The 20649-nt window shown below is 40.3% G+C and overlaps 1 protein-coding gene across 9 annotated transcripts in view; it reads left to right on the top strand.

The window, feature by feature from the left end:
* The window catches only part of ATP9B (ATPase phospholipid transporting 9B (putative)), a 286760-nt gene that overhangs the window by 62088 nt on the left and 204023 nt on the right, over positions 1–20649 (top strand). For 7 of the 9 annotated variants that reach the window (XM_042860452.2, XM_008164437.4, XM_008164435.4 and 4 more), the window contains one exon: positions 4676–4734. The exons of the other annotated variants lie outside the window; for them this stretch is intronic. In XM_042860452.2, coding sequence (XP_042716386.1) covers positions 4676–4734 — 59 coding nt within the window. The remainder of the gene's footprint in view (positions 1–4675; positions 4735–20649) is intronic. 9 annotated transcript variants of the gene reach the window in all.

Raw genomic sequence — 20649 nt, 5'->3', positions numbered from 1 at the left:
AGTGAGATGTTTTTAGAGGGAAAAATAGTTTGCAAAAATAATTTATGCAGTGAATAACATGTTTTTTCTCTAAATGTGCCTTCACCAAGATGTAATATTGCATTATTTTAATGTTCTCTCAAATGGTATATAATGACTCTTCCTTCTGACAGACTAAGGAAAGTATTGTTTGTAGATGTTTCAAGTTTTTAAACTGCTTTTTGTATTACTTAGCCATGTTCTACTGATGTATTTTAACAGGACATTGCTATGTCCTATCTGTCTTTCAATTCATTTTGAAGAAATAGCAATCTGTGCTCTACAGACCAAAATTTAAGCATGCTTTCTTCAACTACGACCATGAAATATAAAATTATAAATGTATATTCAATGTAAAGTGAGATGAAGATATTCCACAAAATGGACTTCTGTTTAATATTAATGACTTACTATGTTAATATTACCTTTAAACTTGGAGTAAGGGGCTAGGTAACTCATTATGAAGAGTAAAGTTTCCAGGATTTGTTAGGACTGCGTGAAATGATATGAAAGTTCTATCCTACATACCTACAGCCATCCTTAGTTGCTTCTTGCCTGCCTAAGATAACCCCACAGACTGTGATGATTTTGCATCGTCTCCTTTTACTTATTTGAGAGACTTAATGGCTTTTGATCCTTTATGTAGCTACCACTACAACAGGGGTGGGCAAACTTTTTGGCCCGAGAGCCACATCGGGGTTGCAAAACTGTATGGAGGACCTCCCCAAACAGCCTGGCCCCCGCCCCCTATGCACTCCCTCCCACGTTCTGCCCCCTGATTGCCCCCCTCAGAACTCCCAACCCATCCAACCCCCCCTGCTCCTTGTCCCCTGACCATCCCCTCCCGGGACCCCTTCCTGTAACCACCCCCCAGGAACCCCCCGCCCGTAACCACCCCCCAGGCATCCCATCCTCTAGCCAACCCACCCTGCTCCCTGATTGCCCCGACCCCCTATCCACACCCCCCGCCCCGACAGGCCCCCTGGGACTCCCATGCCTGTCCAACCCCTGCCCTGTCCCCTGACCGCCCCCCCACAAAACCTCCATCCCATCCAACCTCCCCCTGATCCCTGTCCCCTGACTGCCCCCCGGGACTCCCTCCTCCCCACCGCCTTACCATGCCGGAGCCAGCCACGACGCCGTGCTGCCCGGCAGGAGCGGCGGGCCAGAGCACTGGCAGCACAGCGTGCTGAGGTGGGGGAGGGGATCAGCAGGGGAGGGGCTGAGGACTAGCCTCCCTGGCCGTTTGCTCAGGGGCCAGGCAGAACAGTCCCGCGGGCTGTAGTTTGCCCGCCTCTGCACTAGAACATGATTTTTTGGTGGTGGTGGTGGTGTGGGGGGCGGGAGGGGGGAGGGGAAGAGCTGAGGGAATGTCACAGAGAGGAAATTCAAAGCCTTAATCTGAATGAAAGTGCTATTAGTGGCAATATGATTGGTGTCCCTGGATGCTTTGGGCCTTAAGTAACAGAATATATCGCATAGGTCTAAGGCTACGACTCCCATATCGGTCACTTACATTGTATGTAATTAGTTATTACAACTGGATTTTTCACACACTTTAGGATATATATGTTGTAAAATATGAAGAAAATAAAGGGTTGCAATGTAGATGGAAAAAGTGGGGGAACCAAGTAAAACAAGTATCAGAGGGGTAGCCGTGAGGGTCCTGTGGCACCTTTGAGACTAACAGAAGTATTGGGAGCATAAGCTTTCGTGGGTAAGAACCTCACTTCTTCAGATGCAAGTAATGGAAATCTCTAGAGGCAGGTATATATCAGTGTGGAGATAACGAGGTTAGTTCACTGATATATACCTGCCTCTAGAGATTTCCATTACTTGCATCTGAAGAAGTGAGGTTCTTACCCACGAAAGCTTATGCTCCCAATACTTCTGTTAGTCTCAAAGGTGCCACAGGACCCTCTGTTGCTTTCAACTAAAACAAGAGATTTGCTGTGACTAAAAATAGAAAATGAATTTGAAGACTTGAAAATAAGTACAGCTTCCTAAGATATCCCTTAATGTCATTGAACCTAAACTTGCCAAGATAAAGACCAGGACTGGATAAAGGGAACTTTAAAGAAATTTCTATTAGTTAAGTTTTGAGAGCCCTATGTTGATTTAAAAAAATACATTAATGCAAAATAGAACAAATGAAGGATATTTTGGAATGTTTCAATAGATGAGAAGACATCTATTTAACAATTACTGAATTAGCTTTCATTAATAGTCTGCATGTCACTGACCCAAACTTTGATATTTCACACAAAAAGTGGTTATTTGCACTCTCAAAGATTCTAAGGTCACATTACTAAGAATTAATTACTTTCATAAAATTGCATATTTACTGAGAGACATTTTAATCGTGTTAGAAACTTGTCAGCATAAATTAGTTAAGTATATGTTATGGTCCGCATCCTTGATTCTTTTAATTATGTTACTTGCTAATTGTAAAAATTCAGTAATCTGTAAAGGGTCTTCACTGACTAGTGCAAAGTAGTAGGGTTTTACCATATTGATGCATAATCAAAATATTCTGTTAGTGGTTGATCTTAGTGCTGCTAGTAGATTTGATTCAGACTAAAATTATCGTGCAGAAAACATTCATTTCAATCACTGTTGTCTTGAAATTCCTGCTGGGCACCTCAAAAAAACTGCAGGCATGAAGCGTTAATTATTTCAATCATCTGCTCTGTCAGGGGATACTTTTTTCCCTTCAACCATTGAGGCTGTGGTAGAGTTCTAAGGGTTGGCATGAAGATGTGATTTTAAAAAAAAGTAATGGTGAGGAGTGTTTGATAGCAATCAGGAATGGAAACACGTGTAAAAGATTCTTATCAGTCAGTCATGAAGACTGGCATTCTTGAAGAGGGATATGCTCTGTTCAAACAAAATTCTTAATTCTCTTTTCAGATGTTTCCATATTTTTAGAAATCCTGATGCTGTGAAAAGTGTATTCAAGGATGATAACTCAGTGAACTGTGCTCATTTATTTTTAATTAGACTGACACCCAAATTTTAAGCCATTACTATTGTATACGTTTAGTGTTAAAAATACCTGTTTTCAAAAATTGCTCAGAACATATTTAATGCTGACATCAGTCCTGCAAATCTTTACTTACTCACATGAGCAATTACATTGAATTCACATGAAGGGGATTTCACAGATAAATAAGGATTTGCAGAATTGGGCTCTCTGGATTGCAATTTGGTTTTCATTTTTGTTTTGTTTAATTACACACTGCTAGATGAAACAACCTGCATTAATAACCTACTTCCCATAATATTTCCGTTCCTTAGTTAATATTTTAAACTGCTAATGTACTGTTTTAATAAATTCATTTGTTTTATTACACTTTTCTAGTTTTTGTTACATAGTGCAAGAATTTCACTTTGTGTTCATTCCCCAAAAGGTTTTATTTTTAATGCATGTTAGCAAGGGCGATAATTATCAGTGACTGATTGTAAGCTACGTGATACTAGTTCAGTCTATCAAATATGAGGAGGGAAAATAGAAGTTTTCAGTTATCTAACTGTGTATTTCAGTTCTTGAGCTTTTATTTATGTATATTATATATAAAATGAAAAATTCTCTGCTTAGTTAGGGGTTGCTAAACTTGATATCTGTCGAAGTTCTTTCTTGTAAGAGGTTATAAATACTTGATGCATTAGTCTTTTTATTTTCCAGGTACGACTGTGTGTTTTTTGTTCTTTAGGAAAACAGCATTGTCTGGTGCTTTGAGCACAGGGCTGGGATACAGGAACTCCTAAACTCTTAATTCAGGCCCACCAGTGATTCATTTTGTGGCCTTGGGCAAGTTACTTAACCTCTCTGCCTTCTCTATCCACCCATCAAGTGGTGCTAATGAAACTTACCTACCTTACTGGGTTGTTGTGAGGATTTGTCGGTTAATGTTTGCAAAGTGCTCTAAAGATTTAAATTATTACATAAATGTTGAGTTTTACTTCTCTAAAATATGAATTTAGCGTTCATAGCAGTTATTGGACTGACAGCTCTGGAGAGTGAAGTCCTCTAACTTCAAATAGATAAAATAGAGAGCTACATTGCAAACTTCCTGACGTAGAAGTATTTCTTTCAAAATGAGAGAGTAGTTAATTGTTTATACCATTGAAAGCTTGGTGTGTCTGCTCCACTGTGACTGTCAGCATTAGTCTCAGTCACAGCCAATTGCAACAATGACTTTAGTGATTGTATAAAGCTGCCCACTTGTAACTGGCCTTTGACGAGCAGCTCATTTCAGTTAGGGCACTCTGCAGCAATACAGGTAATTACTTCTGACTTGGTCAGGATCAGAAGTGGTATGTACTAGATGAGTTGAAAGACTCCATGTGCTTTTTCAGTCCAAATGTTAGTGCAGTAGATCATACCCAAGCATCTTCCACAGCTTTTTATTCTTGTAACACCTAGTTATATTAATATGATAAATACAACATGAATTTTTGAATATATTAGGATAAATAATTTGGTGACAGTCTGACAGTTTAAAGCTACTTAATTTTGAATACAGCTTTAAAGATCAGTTTTATGTTCTTTATAACATTGTTTTCCCAACAGTAATATTCTCTTGAAGTACTATTTGTGTTCATGTAATTTTGCTGTTATTTTCTTAAGTTGATTAAACTTCTCCTTTTTTTTAAGGTAAAGTGCAAGTTAAGAGTTCAGACATACAAGTTGGAGACCTCATCATAGTGGAAAAGGTTGATGCTTTTTAAATTTATTTTAGACAATAAAGATGCCAACTATTAACACTTATGCTGACTGTCTTTTGAAATTGAAAAAAGTATAGGGCTGTCAAGTGATTAAAAATATTAATCACGATTAATCACGCTGTTAAACAATAATAGAATACCATTTATTTAAATATTTTTGGCTGTTTTCTACATTTTCAAATATATTGATTTCAGTTAAAACACAGAATACAAACTGTACAATGCTCAGTTTATATTTATTTTTGATTACAAGTATTTGCACTGTAAAAAAACAAAAGAAATAGTATTTTTCAATTCACCTAATACAATTACTGTAGTGCAATCTCTTTATTATGAAAGTTGAACTTACAAATGTAGAATTATGTACAAAGAAAACTGCATTCAAAAATAAAACAATGTAAAATTTTAGAGTCTGCAAGTTCATTCAGTCCTATTTCTTGTTCAGCCAATCGCTCAGACAAACAAGTTTGTTTACATATGCAGGAGATAATGCTGCCCACTTCTTGTTTACAGTGTCACCTGAAAGTGAGAACAGGTGTTTGCATGGCACTGTTGTAGCCAATGTCACAAGATATTTGTGCCAGATGCGCTAAAGATTCATCTGTCACTTCATGCTTCAACCACCATTCCAGGGGACATGCGTCCATGCTGATGACGGGTTCTGCTCGATAACAATCCAAAGCAGTGCAGACCGATGCATGTTCATTTTCATTATCTGAGTCAGATGCCACCAACAGAAGTTTGATTTTCTTTTTTGGCGGTTCGGGTTCTGTAGTTTCTGCATCGGAGTGTTGCTCTTTTAAGACTTCTGAAAGCATGCTCCACACCTCATCCCTCTCAAATTTTGGAAGGCACTTCAGATTCTTAAACCTTGGGTCGAGTGCTGTGGCTATCTTTAGAAGTCTCACATTGGTACCTTCTTTGTGTTTTGTGAAATCTGCAGTGAGTGTGTCTGAAAATGAACAACATGTGCTGAGTCATCATCCGAGACTGTTATAACATGAAATATATGGCAGCATGTGGGTAAAATAGCAGAGGATATACAATTCTCCCTAAGGAGTTCAGTCACAAATTTAATTCATGCTTTTTTTTTAAACAAGCGTCATGAGCATGGAAGTATGTCCTCTGCAATGGTGGTCGAAGCATGAAGGGGTATACAAATGTTTAGCATATCTAGCATGTAAATACCTTACAATACCAGCTACAAAAGTGCCATGCAAAAATGCCTGTTCTCACTTTCTGGTGAAATTGTAAATAAGTGGGCAGCATTATCTCCTGTAAATGTAAGCAAACTTGTTTGTCTTAGCGATTGGCTGAACAAGAAGTAGGACTGGGTGGACTTGTAGGCTCTGAAGTTTTACATTGTTTTGTTTTTGAGGGCAGTTATGTAACAAAAAAAAGGTCCACATTTGTAAGTTGCACTTTCTTGACAAAGAAATTGCACTACATTACCTGTATGAGGTAAATTGAAAAATACTATTTGTTGTATTTATCATTTTTATAGTGCAAATATTTGTAATAAAAATAATATACACTGATTTCAATTACAACGCAGAATACAGTATATATGCAAATGTAGAAAAACATCCAAAATATTTAATAAATTTCAATTGGTATTTTGTTTAACAGTGCAATTAAAACTGCACTTAATCGCGATTCATTTTTTTGAGTTAATCGTGAATTAACTGCAATTAATCGACAGCCCTAGTATACTGAAACAGTTACTTATGAAATACTAACTATTTACAAATATTTTAGACTAGTTTAGTTTTATTTCAGAATCTTCAAGCAATTTTGTTTTTTGTTTGAATTTAATTATAATTAACTATAAACATATGCATTTATATTTATAAGTAGTTTGATTTCCTTTCACTGAAGGAATTATTGAGTAAATGTTTATGGACTGTGTTATATAGGAGTTCAGAATGGATGATCATGGTGGTTCCCTTTTGGCCTTAAATCTATCCTTTTTCATTCATTTGATTTTGTTTGTTTGTTCTGTGTCTTTCACTGGCAAATTAAAATTCTTGTATATTTCTCAAATATGTCTCATAAGTTTTGTTTTCAGAGGTTTAAAAAAAATTGTCAGTACCGTTCTTCACTTGTGCTAAAAGTGTGCGTGTGCACCTTCTAGAAAGCAGTGGCTCTTGGAAACATGTATGTGTTCTTTTATGTAATTATGCAACTCTCATATTCAAATGTTCAAAGAGCTGTGCACCAAATCTATTCCATATCTTTGATTGCAGTGCTGAGAGAGACTGGGAACCCTCAGTCTCCTCTTCCTCTTTCGCTTGCAGTCATTTCTTTCTTTGGCTAAATTAGTTTTTTGTCTCAAGTTGTAATTATTATTGGTAGTTTTTTTTTTTTTTTAAAGAAATATTTGTTTTTGCCCAGTTGTTCATGCCAGTTCATTTGGGAACTGGTCTATGATGGCGGACCCCAAGTTCAATTTCTGTAATGAGAAAATACATGTGAAGTATGGGCATACAGTAACTCCTCACTTTAAGTTGTCCCGGTTAACGTTATTTCATTGTTACGTTGCTGATCAGTTAGGGAACATGGTCATTTAGTTGTGCAATGCTCCACTCTTACATTGTTTGGCTGCCTGCTTTCTCCACAGCTGGCAGCCTCCCTACGCTCCCTCCTCCCCCAGCGCCTCCTGCCCACCGGCAGACCCTGCGGATCAGCGAGGACTCGACGCGCGGGCTCCCCGTCCCTCCTCCCTCCCTCCTGCCCTGGGCAATCAGCTGGCTTGCGGTGTTCGGGAGGGAGGTGGAGCCTGCACGCTGAGTCCTCGCTCCTCCCTCCTGCCCGGGGCAATCAGCTGACCTGCTGTGTTCAGGGGGCAGGAGAGAGGGGGGAGGAGCAAGGACTTGGCGCACAGGCTCCCCCTCGCCCCCGCCTCCTGCCCAGGGCAGTCAGCTGGCTGCGGCCTTTGGGAGGTAGGGGAGGAAGGGAGATCCTGTGCGTCAAGTCCTCGCTCCTCCCCCAGAAACGCCTCCAGCCAGCTGATTGCTGTGGGGAAGGGGGAGGAGCAAAGACTCGAGGTGCAAGCTCCCCCATGTTTGTAGAGTAGGGGAATCTGCCACTGCTGTGCAATGTGCTTCTCCTAGCCTACAGCACCTTCAGCCTCCTTGCCTGCCTCATTGTCTCCCGTGCCAGTGGGCTGTGTCTGTGTAGGGTAAGGCAGGGGCACCTCCCAACTATAGTACTGTACGTACAGTATTTTGTAAACACACCGCACGTGCACACTACTCCCCCCAGCGTAGTATTAAATTGCTTGTTTAAAAATTGTTTAAAATGTATATAATGCCTTTTGTCAGACAAAAAAAAAATTTCCCTGGAACCTAACCCCCCCCCCCATTTACATTAATTGGATTCGCTTAATATCCTTTCACTTAGTCGCATTTTTCAAGAACAGAACTACAACGTTAAGTGAGGAGTTACTGTATATGGTGACTGAAAGGTCGATGCACCCAGTGATTCTCAACCAGGGGTACACAGAGGTCTTCCAGAGGGTACATCAACTCATCTAGATGTTTGCCTAGTTTTACAACTGGCTACATAAAAAGCACTAGTTAAGTCAGTACAAACTAAAATTTCATACAGATAATGATTTGTTTATACTGCTCTATATACTATACACTGAAATGTAAGTACAATATTTATATTCCAATTGATTTATTTTATAATTATATGGTAAAAATGAGAAAGTAAGCAATTTTTCAGTGCTGCGTGCTTTGTGCTGTGACACTTTTATATATTTATGTCTGAGTTTGTAAGCAAGTAGTTTTTAAGTGAGGTGAAACATGGAGATATGGAAAACAAATCAGACTCTTGAAAGGAGTACAGTAGTCTAGAAATGTTGAGAGCTACTGCCCTAGGCTTCTTGGATCTGTGCAGGCTTTACCCGAAGATGTTGTTGGGACTTTGAAAATCAACTTAAGGCTTTCCTGTCAGAGGAATCTTTGTGCCTTGGGTCTTTCTCAGAGAAGCTCATGTTGGAAATCTGACTTTGCAGATAGCAGAGGCTGGTTTTCTCCCAGCACCATAGGGTCAGTATCAAGTCATTCTCTACCAGGCACAGAAGGAGGCATCAAAAGTCAAAGCTCACATTTGTTGCTGCTTCATCTGGCATGTCATCTGGCAAATGGCAGTTTGGCAGAGAGCCCTCCCTTAAATTTTATGTATGTCTACATTTTTCCTCAATTCCCTTTTGGAGATTATTCTTCCTCCTTTCTTACTGCATGGACTAGAATCATTTCTGACAAAGGAGTCCAAGAAGCCCTTCAGAAAGGGTACCCTATTCAATTTCACTCCAACCTGCTCCTTCCCCCCCCCCCTTTTTTTAAGGCTCTCATTCGTGAGAAGATGCTAAAGGTGGAAGTGAATTGTATAGAGGAAGCCCCTCACGAGTAGGTAGAGAAGGGATTCAGTTTTCTTCCCGTTTCTTCCCCATGCCCAAACAAAAATAATTCTTTCCCTAAGTCTACAAGGTTAGGTTTCAGCTCTCCATTTAAAATGTACTTATTTGCACATTTTTGTTGGACAAGTCTATTGGAATTGAAAATACATGAGATTCTGTGTAGACGATGACCACTGTCAGTGCAAAGTACTTTTTTGAGTCTTTCAACACATCCAAGTCTCTTAACTAAATTTCTGGCAATGGTAGTAGCACACTTAAAATATCAAGGCAGCCACATGTACCCCTGTCTGGACAAATGACTTTCTCAGAGCTCATTCTTCAAAAGTATTTAGACAGCCTTTCAGATGTTGTGTAACAAGCCTCTCTCTCTTCCCCCCCCTCTCCCCTCCCCCCCGAAGCTAAAAATCAATCATAAGACATCCATGTTCGCTTTGACTCAGATTATGAATTCAGATGGGCTTTCCTGGACTCAGGCTGTAACTGCATATTGTACATACCAAAGGACAAATTTCTGAAAATTCAGATCAAGGTTCCATGCACCTCATAATAAACTGGATCAAAACTCTGCAGCAAGGTTCCTGGATTCTTCAACACTCTGGTGCAGCAGACAGAAAAGTCTGTGGCAGCTTCATTAAAAATTAAGGTTTTAATTTAAATATGACCATAAATAATTAATAAAGTAGCCCCAGGAGCACTAGATTTTCAGAAGAGGTCAGACAGATATAGACATCTAAATGCTGTGGCCAGATTGTTGAAAGTGGTCAGCACCCAGACATTTCTGTAGCTCCTAATGATTGTTCTAAATCTCTGAAAGCGAGTAGTAAACTGATTGATTTAAGGGGTTCCACATAGGGTTTTGCTTAGATTTAAGTAATACATTTTAATTCAATTGATGCAAGTTTTGTGTTTAAGCCAGCACTTAGGGAGACCGTTCTGCCTCTATTTAAATTCTATTCTCAAGGTTATCTTCATGACTTAGAGGACTAGACACGGATAATGATCAAGTTCTATAGAATTTAATAGCAAATTTAAATCTCTTCTGTGATGGTCACAAAACCTATGGAAAATATATAATTCCTTATTAAACTACTTAGGCTTTTAGGGTGACTTGTATAGAACCCTATTAATTCAATTCCTATTACATTTTGTAGGACTTTATTGTGTATTAGAAGTATGGTATGTCACTGAACTCAGTTTTGTGTGGAAATTTATACTGACAATACTCCAAGGAAAGTGTAAGGAGCTTACCAACAGCATATCACAAGATGTCTTACAGTGGAACCTAAGAGTTACGAACACCTCGGGAATGGAGGTTGTTCACAACTCTGAAATGTTCGTAACTCTGAACAAAATGTTGTGGTGGTTTTTTCAAAAGTTTACAACTGAATATTGACATAATACAGCTTTGAAACATTACTATGCAGAAGAAAAATGCTGCTTTAAACCATCTTAATTTAAATGAAACAATCACAAAGTTTCCTTACCTTGTCAAATTAAAACAAAAACAAAAACCCACAATCCCCAAACTTTCCCTTTTTTAATAGTTTACCTTTAACATGGTACTGTACTGTATTCTGCTGCTGCCTGATTGCATATTTCTGGTTCCAAATGAGGTGTGTGGTTGACCGGTCAATTTGTAACTCTGAGGTTCTACTGTATTAAATTCACATTCCTCACCCTCCTTTCTCGCTTCAGAATCTTTTAGATGCATTTTTAATTGAACTGAGAAAAATTAAAATTGGATTAGAATTTGTGCTATCATCTCGGGTCAGAACTTTTGCTTCTGAAAGGAAGCATGCACAAGGCTCTAATATTTACTGCTTTTCAGCAGTTTCCACCTTCATCCTAAGAGCATACATGTGCTCCAGGAGTGGGGCTCTGACAGCAATCTACTCCAAGACATAGTTACTAGGTAAGTAATCTTCCATTACTAACAGGCCAGTACAGTCTATGGATTATGTCCTACCATAATGTTCTAAGAACTCAAGAGGGTTAGAACTAATTAAATTTCCTTGCTTTAGGGCTCATTCCTATGAGATGCAGAGCTTCCTCATCTGCCACTGACTTTACCTTAAAGGAGGAGCCCAGCACCTTTATGTGGTCAGATTTTAATTTGCGTGTCCAGTGTTTCCATTTCTAGTGATTTAGGAAAATGGTAGGTAGATTTTCATTGGGTGGAATAAAGATTTAACCAAAATACCTCAGTCATAAGTCATGTGGCATAATCACTTCAAATTATGCTGCAACTATAATTCTCTTTCTTTGTCTGACCTAACCATGGATGCAAGTACTGAAAAAAGAATTCTTAGGAGTCAGATTGTCTTATTGTGCAATGCTTTATGTTGTTGAATTTATTTTATTACAGAGATTAGGTATCAAAAATACCAGTTGATGCACTCTGGGTTTCTATTTATTACAACTAAATCCTGGTTATTTTTACATTGGCCTTAAGACTACTTGAAATTATATGTTTTACCTGTATTTTGTTGAAGTAAGCAGTTCTCAGTTTCAAAGTATGACTCTTAAGCCAAAGAACCAGTCAGGAGTGAAGTGTTCAATTGCTTGCTCTAATGGCAAAAAAGCAAGTTAACGTTATATTTGACTGGAAGATGCATCAAGAGCATTTCTGCAGTGAAATTAATGAGTCATTTGAGAGGAAGATCCATATGTTAACTAGTGGCTGCACCACAAACACTAACAACTTAAGTGAAAAACTTTCCTACATTTAAACTTCGAACAGCCTTTGGTTTTACAGGCCTGATTAATTTCAAAGCAAATCTACTGACTGCTTTATGGTGAAAACAGTTCGGGTTCTGAGTAATACCTCTGTTAATGTTTCGTTAACTGAAAAGTTGCTAATATAATTAATATTATAACCGGAGTCGGGGGGGCTTGAGGAGTGTGGAAATGACCTTTTTAGTAGGAGAAAATACTCCTGGTTTATAAAAGAAAAAAACTGTTTGAGAGTGTTTTTTTTCCTGAGGATATGTGCTTCCCTCTCTGTGGTGGAAGAATCTTAACTAATTTGTTTATGTCAAGACATACTTTATTATTTAATCTTAATAATGCATTTAGGTTTGCATAATGCTTTACAATAAAGTGAATGTGTCAAACTGAACAGAAGCCACAACCCACGGGGTCTGTCAACTGGATAGTACAGTTCAAAATGAGCAGGTGGTATGTATATAGCAAAGGCAGGGGTGTGGAGAGGCTGGTCATTGTAGGCAAGTTTTCAGGGGCTTTTTAAAGGATGTGAGTGAGGGGTCTTGGTATAAATTGAGTTTGATTAACTTCACTATATCATCCTTTAAAGTGGCATTTCTCAAAATGTAGGGTAGTGCCCATCCGAGTTAGGGGTGGGAGGAGACGTTAGACTTGTTGATGGTTTTTGTGAGTTTTGGTTCTCATCTAAAATGAAATAAACAAATTTGTTGCTTTTATGGTTATGGAGAAAACTTGGAGCACTATCCACTGGGAGGTAGCGTGAATCATTTGTAAAATAATATGGGTAGATAACACCACATGGCAACATTTCAGATAGTGTGACTCATTTACGTTTCCTGAAGTGAGAGCTCAGCTGTTAAAAGTTTGGGAAACACTGTTCTAAAAGAAATGAAAGTATTCTACCCTAATCAGGATATGCTGCTTGTTGTTTCCTGTTTGTCATGTACGCCTTGTACATGGTAGTCTGCAGGGCTGCTGCTAGCAGGTCAGGCTCCTGTACCAGATATAGACTGGCTTGCAGAGTTTCCTTCTCAAAGAAATACACCAGAGATGTCTTCCATAAGATCCTTTAGTGAACTGCCAGGTATGGCTGAGGTTAGCTTAAATGAGGTATGTTACACAGAGAACCACCCAATGGCTGAACCACATGATACAATTTAGCATTCCATTACATCTACTCCTTTTAGTTCTATATTTTTACCATTTACAAAATGTATACTATCATGTTATCTTTGAAGTTCAGTACATATCGATCTGGTAAGTGTCTCTGAATTGTACTTGTTTTTTAATTACATGACCTGAACGTGTAACAACTTGGTCATCTGGCTGTCCATTAGTTGCAATGACTGGCTGTGGTTAGTTTGGAATCAATGAGTCACCATCATCTTGTTTTGCATCCACCCTCTATAGAGTTTGCGCTGTTGATTTTCTGAGGAACAAACTGTAGATGTTGAAGGTTTCTATTGAACTTTCCACTGTCAACCTTGATCACATATGATCTGGGTGCTGAATTATTTTTCTTGACAACAGCTGGAGTTGTCTATCTTTTTCTCCATCCAGTTTGATGAAAACATGGTCACCAGGTTCTAGACCTAGCAGTTCTCTGATTGATGTCTATTATAAAAGTATCTGTAAGCTCTTTTTTGCCTTTTTATCTGATTTGGCTAGTCTCTTGATGTCTGACCATTTTGGAGATAGAATTACAGTTCTGACTTCGGAACAGAATCTGAATTGTCTTCCCATCAGGAATTGTGCTGGACTATATCTAGTAGTTTTTATTAGTGCTGATCTGTGACTAAAGAGAGCCAGGAATAGATCTTCCTGCTGTAGGATTTTCTTGACTATGTATCCAGCTCTCTTAGCCTCTTCATTTGCTTGTTGAACATGGGCTGCTAGTTTATATGATCAAAATCATATTTTGTTTGGAATGACTTAAATTCTGCTGAAGTGAATTGCGGTCCATTGTCCATTACTACTTGTTCTGGAGTACGAAATAAGCAAAAGTGCACTTAATTTTCTCAATAATACTGTGACATGTTACCTCTTACAAGTACATTATTCTCATATACCTGGAAAAGTAGTCCACTCTGACCAGATAATGATGTCCTCTGAATTTACTTCAATCTGTATCTCGTCTCTTCCAAGGTCTGCTTGGTAGAAGTGGTGTTTTTAAGTTTTGTTTTGTTTTGTGGTGTTCTGTTTGTTCTGCAGTGTTCTCCTGCAGATAATTTATTCTTTGTCCTGTTGATGCCTGGCCACCACACTCACTGGTTGCACTGTTCAGAGTATTTAGTTAGTCCTTGATGTCCTTCATGGATGAGATTTAGCATTTGTCCTCTCACTTTGTTTGATATTATGATGCAGTTGCCTTTAATCATGAGTCCATTTGACTTGCTTAATTTTCCACATTCTGCAAAGTAGTTTCTTGTCGCTTCCTTAATGTCCTTTCAGTACTTGGGCCAGCTGGCCCTAATATAACTTATCTATTAACCGAAGAACCAGCCTGTCTCTGGTATTTTCATGTTTTGCAATCCCAAAATAGTTTTTGGTCAATGCATACAGAGCTTTTATAAAACATTCAACATTTTCCCCTGGTCCTTGAATTCTCTGGTGAAAACATGCTCTTACGTAAACCCCAGTTATCTGAGGTGTAAAGTATGCATCAGACATAGCCAGAACTCTTTCACAGTGATCATTATGACTGTCTTCAGTAAAGGTAAAACATTTAAAGATATGCTCTGCCTGCTTCCCCATAGCATAAATTAAAGAGAATACTTGAAGTATCTCTGTTTCCATGTGGAGTTTGACTGTGATGCAAAATATTTCTAACTAGTGCTTCCAGTCTGTTCTGGTGGTTTGTCAAAACTGAAGTTCTCTAGGGCATTGAAGAGTGGCATATTGATGTGGCCCTGCCACCTATGTTGATTTGTTCCTTCTGTTTCGGTTCTCCTCTGGCACTAGTTTACTTCTGACGCTATATCGTGTGCAGCTTGTAGGCCACAGGGCTGCTACTAGCAGGTCAGGCTTCTGTACCAGATATAGACTGTCTATAGAGCTTCCTTCGCCGAGAGAAACACCAGAGATGTCTTCCGTAAAGATCCTTTAACGAACTGGCATGTATGGCTGAGGCTAGTTTAGGGCTACCATATGTCTGGATTTCCCCGGACATGTCCGGCTTTTCGATCTATAAATAGCTGTCCGGGGGGGGATTTCTAAAAATCTAAAAATGTCCAGGATTTCCCCCGTTCGGCTATTTATAGATCGAAAAGCGGCGCTGCTCGGCAGCCAAAGCCCCTTCTCGGTTCCCCCCATCCCCTGCAGCTTTAGCACGCCCCCAGCCCCGCATCTGTCTTCCCCCTCCTCCCGTCCCCTGAACGTTCCGCCCCTCAGCTCCTCCCCCTCCCCTGCTTCCCGCGAATCAGATCTTCACGGGAAGTCTGAAAAGAAGCAGGGGCAGGTGGGCAGCAGCAGGTAAGCTGGGGCGGGGGGATGCGAGGAGGAGGGCTCCGGGGAGGCGCAATGCGGCCCAGTCCGGCCCCGGCCCGGCCCAGTTCCGGCCGAGCGCGCTGCCCCGGCCCCAGTGGCTCCGGTTCCGGCCGAGCGCGCCGGCCCCGACCCCAGCGGCTCTGGCCCAGCTCGGGCCCCAGGGCGGCCGGCCTGGCCTCGGCCGAGCACCTCCAGCCCGGCCGGCTCCAGCAGCTCCAGCCCGGCCCGGCTCGGGCCCCGGGGCACCGGCCCCAGTTCCGGCCGAGTGGTGCCGGCTGAGCACTCCTGGCCCCAGCGGTTCCGGTTCCGGCCGAGCGTGCCGGCCCTGACCCCATCGGCTCCGGCCTGGCTCGGGCCCCAGGGCAGCCGGCCCCAGGGCAGCCGGCCTGGCTCCAGCCGAGCACCTCCGGCCTGGCCTCAAACCCCGCAACTCCAGCCGGAGCGCAGCCCGATTCCTGGGCTCTTGTTAAAGCTGGCCCTGGTCGGGGGACAGGGAGTAGGGGGTTGGATGGGTTGGGAGTTCGGGGAGGCTGTCAGGGGGGCAGGGGTGTGGAGAGGGGTTGGGACAGTCAGGGACAGGGAGCAGGGGGGGTTAGATGGGTTGGGGCTTCTGGGGGGGCTGTCAGGGGGCAGGGGTGTGGAGAGGGGTCGAGGCAGGCAGGGAGCAGAGGGGGTGGGATGGGTCAGGAGTTCTGGGGGTCCTGTCAGTGGGCAGGGAGCAGTTGGATAGGGCATGGGAGTCCCGGGGGTCTGTCTGGGGGCGGGGGTGTGAATATGGGATGGGGGTGTGGATAAGGGTCGGGGCAGTCAGGGGACAGGTAGGGTCCTAGGGAGGCAGTTAGTGGCAGGGGTCCCAGGAGGGGGCAGTCAGGGGACAAGGAGCAGGGGGGAGTTGGGGATTCTGAGGGGGGCAGTCAGGGGGTGGGAGGGAGTGATGGGGCGGGGCTAGAGCGGGGCTCCTCCCCCCGTGTCCTCTTTTTTGACTGCAAATAGGGTAACCCTAGGCTAGTTTAAAATAAGGTTTGTTATGAACAGCACAACCTAGTGGCTGAACAAATATAGTTTAGCATTCCATTTTACTGTAGTAAGTATTAAGGCTTCATATAACAGTAATCTTAGCAGGGTCTTTTCAAGGGTATCTGTGCTATCCAGTATCAGCACTGGTGATGACGTGGTTAGATTTCTTTTGTAACTGTGATTTTTTTCATCAATATTCTTAAATGTTTGGACTGTACAATGATGTATACAGGGAATTTGTCTGCTTCTCTTTAACCTCTCCCTTTAACTAGTCTATGGCCCTCTGACATCTCCGTTAGCTATTAATTGGTCCCTGTATGTTCAACAGTCGGTAGCAATGGAGTTGTCACAAAATTTGCAAAAGAATTGTGTGCCAATTTAACTTTTTATAGAAATGAGGTTTCTAATCTTGATTTGGAGAAAACATTCCAGATGTGATTTGGATGCTATGGTGATCTATTCCTGAGTTTGTAGCAACATGAAAAAGTGGGTGGGGTGCAAACTGCTCCATTTGTCTCAATGTAATGTTAGTTCTGAAGCCTAGTAGCAATGATGATGGCAACAGTATCTATTTCATTGTTGATCATCTTATCAGAAACAGTGAATGTGTCTTTCCATTGTTATTGAAATCAGTGGTGGGGAGTGGAACAGCTGCTTTCTGTTGGGTTGCTGAGATGAAGAGCAAAGAGCTCAAGTCTTCTCCTTAAATCTTACTGCCTCACTTCTCCATAAGAGCAGGAAAAAAGGAGGAGATGCAGCTTCTTCCCATTAGCCTCAACTCTGTCTTGAATACCATAAAGCTAAAGCTGTTCAAAACTTCAGAATTTGAATTGTTCACTGAAAATAACTTATTTTGTTTGTGTGTGTGTGTGTGGGGGGGGGAAATGGAGAACATTTTTCATAATATTTCTGTAGCTTCTCTGCTACAACCTTATCCCTCTTCTCTGAAAGAAGAAATGGTACTTATGCCACTCTGTTCCCTTCAGCTAAAGAGCAATGACCCCTGCCACTCTGGTCGCTGCCTCCTCTTTCCCTTTCCTCCTGTTAAGGAGTAATAGTGCTTTTGCTGAATTATTCCTTTATTCCTCCCTTTTCTGCAAAGAAGTGACTCTCTGGCCAGCCCAACTTAGCCCATTCACCTGGGAAATCGTGTCCTTGTCAAGTATGTTATTCCAGTTATATAGAAAAAAGAACATTCATGATTAATTATAGTAATAAAAAGGTAATAAGTTTAGTGAAACCAGGAAGAGAAAGAACATAGAACGAAAACAAGACATATGTATTAACTTGCATTTAATTTTTGTTAAAATGAGAAGTTGACATTGACATTGATAATATTAAAGACAGTACATGACTGGTCTTATATTTCACCAGGGCTAGTAGGCTTAATCCTCAGGCTAGCAGGTACCAGGCAGACTTTTCATGCACTAATAATAAATATAGTTTTGCTTTATAATGAGACTTTCTTTCTTCATAAAAGCTGATAGCCATTTGTAGAAAGGATATAGCTGAACATACGGTGGTATTTAGGATTTCTGTTTAATTCTAAAGATGATAGATCTTTTTTTTTTTTTTTTTTTTTTTTTTTTTTGCCAAGGTATTGTCTGTTGGTTAAGTTTTTAGCTTCTTAACAAGAAACTGGAAGTTTTTAAGCATGAGGCCAGTAACCTGAGATGAGTTCAGTGGATTTATGTCTGAGTTGGCAGAGAAGTTGTAAAAATGTATTGCTAATCAATAGGAAGACAAGATAGCTATTTAATTGTTCTTGTCATTTAAGGGAAGATTTATTTAATTTTGGAGTTGTCTTATGTCTTTTAGTTTTTCTCATGGTATGAGTGCAACTAGTATAGATACAGTACATTAGTAAAGTTAATTTTTGCCACAGTGTCTTTCCAATTTGAACATAGGCTGTTCCTAGTTGAGTTGGTCCTAGTTCTTGCAAGTTAATAGGTCATAAATGCCATCATTTATTTCATTATTGTAATGTATTTCTTTAGATTCCTCTCCTTCTCTAGTACATAGCCACCATTGCAAAACTTTCCCACCAGTTGTAAAGACAGATGAGCAGCCTCTTCCCAAAGAACCAGACCACTGCTGTTCAAGTAGGCTAGTAAATGAAAACATTTTCAGTTGATGAATTTCCCAGGAAACAGGGTTTATGGGGACTGCTAGTTTTGTGGTATTTTGATTCATGAAAGTGTAGTGTTTTTTATATATCAGAGGTTTTTGCTATTGATGGGGATTTTAGGTTACTTCTAAAACCTATGAATATCAATTATCAGTGTCTCCAAAATTAGGCAATTTTCAGACAATGCTCACTTTACTTTTATGGGTGCCCAAGATAGTAGCAAACATCACTGCTGCTCTTCCCATAGCCTACCCTTCCCCAACAGGCTCTAGCTTCCCGTACCTATTGGACTTCCCCTCAAGCAGAATCGTTTCTCCCTTACCAATTTTTTTTTTAACGGGAATATGTTGGGGCAAACAGGCTGTAAGTTTTTTCCAAAGGTTTCTTGAAGATTTTAAAAGACTTCTTGTCAGTCTTCAAAACTCAAACCAAAAAGAATCCCATATACTACAAAATCTGCAGTTGACGTGTGTGTGTTGACTGTGCTTTTCAAATAATAGTATTGTAATTGAATACTGCTACAGGGAGGCCATTTCGAAAGTTCAAAATTTGCCCATTCTTGATATGATGATTAATGTCTCACTTGTAATGCAGAATGAGATAAAAAAGTAGTTTTTTTGCTCTGTGAATTGAATTTTTGGGTAGTGTGACACCGTATCAAAGGAGGGTCCTTGGCACTCAGAGTACAAACCTAGGATCCTGCAGATGCTGTTTAGTTAGCTATCTTTCTGACTGTTGGACGGCTTAATCTGTTTTATTGCGGGCAAGTAGAAGTAGTTAAGTGTGACCATTTTTGTCAAATTTGGTTGCTTCTAAGGTTTTGTGTGTGCACAGGGACTAAGGGAATAGGTGCCTGAGAATTTTTTAAATACATAAATAATCCTGTTTGACTTGGAACTATTATGGGTGGTGAGTCTTTTGGGTCATAAATGTTTTATCTCTGAATATGGAGATATGTGGGTCTGTGTCTTGCCTATGAAAATGAACGTGTAGTCTTTCTTGATTACTGTATAAGGCTTGACGAAAGGCGTTTAGAGGAAGTCATCAGTAAACAGACACAATGCAACAAAGAATGAAACTGCCGCCGGCCCATGCCAGCCGGCTTAGGCTGCAGGGCTGTTTCATTGCTGTGTAGACTTCCGGGCTTGGGCCGGAGCCCAGGCTCTAGCTCTCTTTGGGGTAGGAGGGTCCTAGAGTTTGGAGTCCAGCCTGAGCCTGGAAGTCTATATAGCAATGAAACAGCCCCGCAGCCTGATCCCCATGAGCCCAAGTCAACTGGCATGGGCCAGCCGCAGGTTTTTTTCTTTGCTGTATAGACATGCCCTTATAGTGATGCTTGGAATAAAAGGTTTCAGAAATGTCATGTTGTAAATGTATTGAATTTCCTGTAAAACTTATATTCAAACGGTAACATTATGCCTTGTTAGAGTTAATAATATTTGTATTATGCTAACTCCTGAAAGCCCCAATCAAGATCAGGGCACAGTTGTGATAGACACTGTACAAATGCATACCGGGAGACAAGCAGTGCCCAGAAGAGCTTACAATCTGAAGACTGTACACTATGTTGGGGAACTAGCCTTCCATCTTTTAGCAGACTAACTTCAAATACTGGATTAGGGAAAAATCTGAAAATGAGATTGGTCCGGAGTTCGTTACTATTTGTACACATCACAAACCCACTATGCAATTTGGAACAGTTGGAAGTTTATGCACAAAATAGAACCAGAACAGTTTTTGATACTTCATTAATTTTGCAAATGATCATGATTGAAGTTTGAATTGCAGAGATGAAAGTTGGAGCTAGACAAATTCCAACTGGAAATGAGATGCAGATGTTTAATAGTGAGGGTAATTAACCATTGGAACATCTCCAGGTTTGAGTAAAAAAAATAGTTGATTTAAAAAAAAAATTAAAAGTAGATTTTTTTTTATTTAAATAGAAATTTTTGATTTAAATCAATGTTTTTATTTAAATTAAATACTGGTTTACTTTTTAAATAAATAACCCTGTTTAAAATTAAATTTCAAATTGGCAAGCTACACTGAGGCCTGAATTTATTGTAATATATTAAAGTAATTTAAATTGAATACAAAAATATTTAGCAGTTGATATTTGCTG

This window comes from Chrysemys picta, chromosome 2 (assembly GCF_011386835.1).
Source record: "Chrysemys picta bellii isolate R12L10 chromosome 2, ASM1138683v2, whole genome shotgun sequence".
NCBI lineage: Eukaryota > Metazoa > Chordata > Testudines > Emydidae > Chrysemys > Chrysemys picta.
This window is presented reverse-complemented; position numbering and strand designations above follow the sequence as displayed.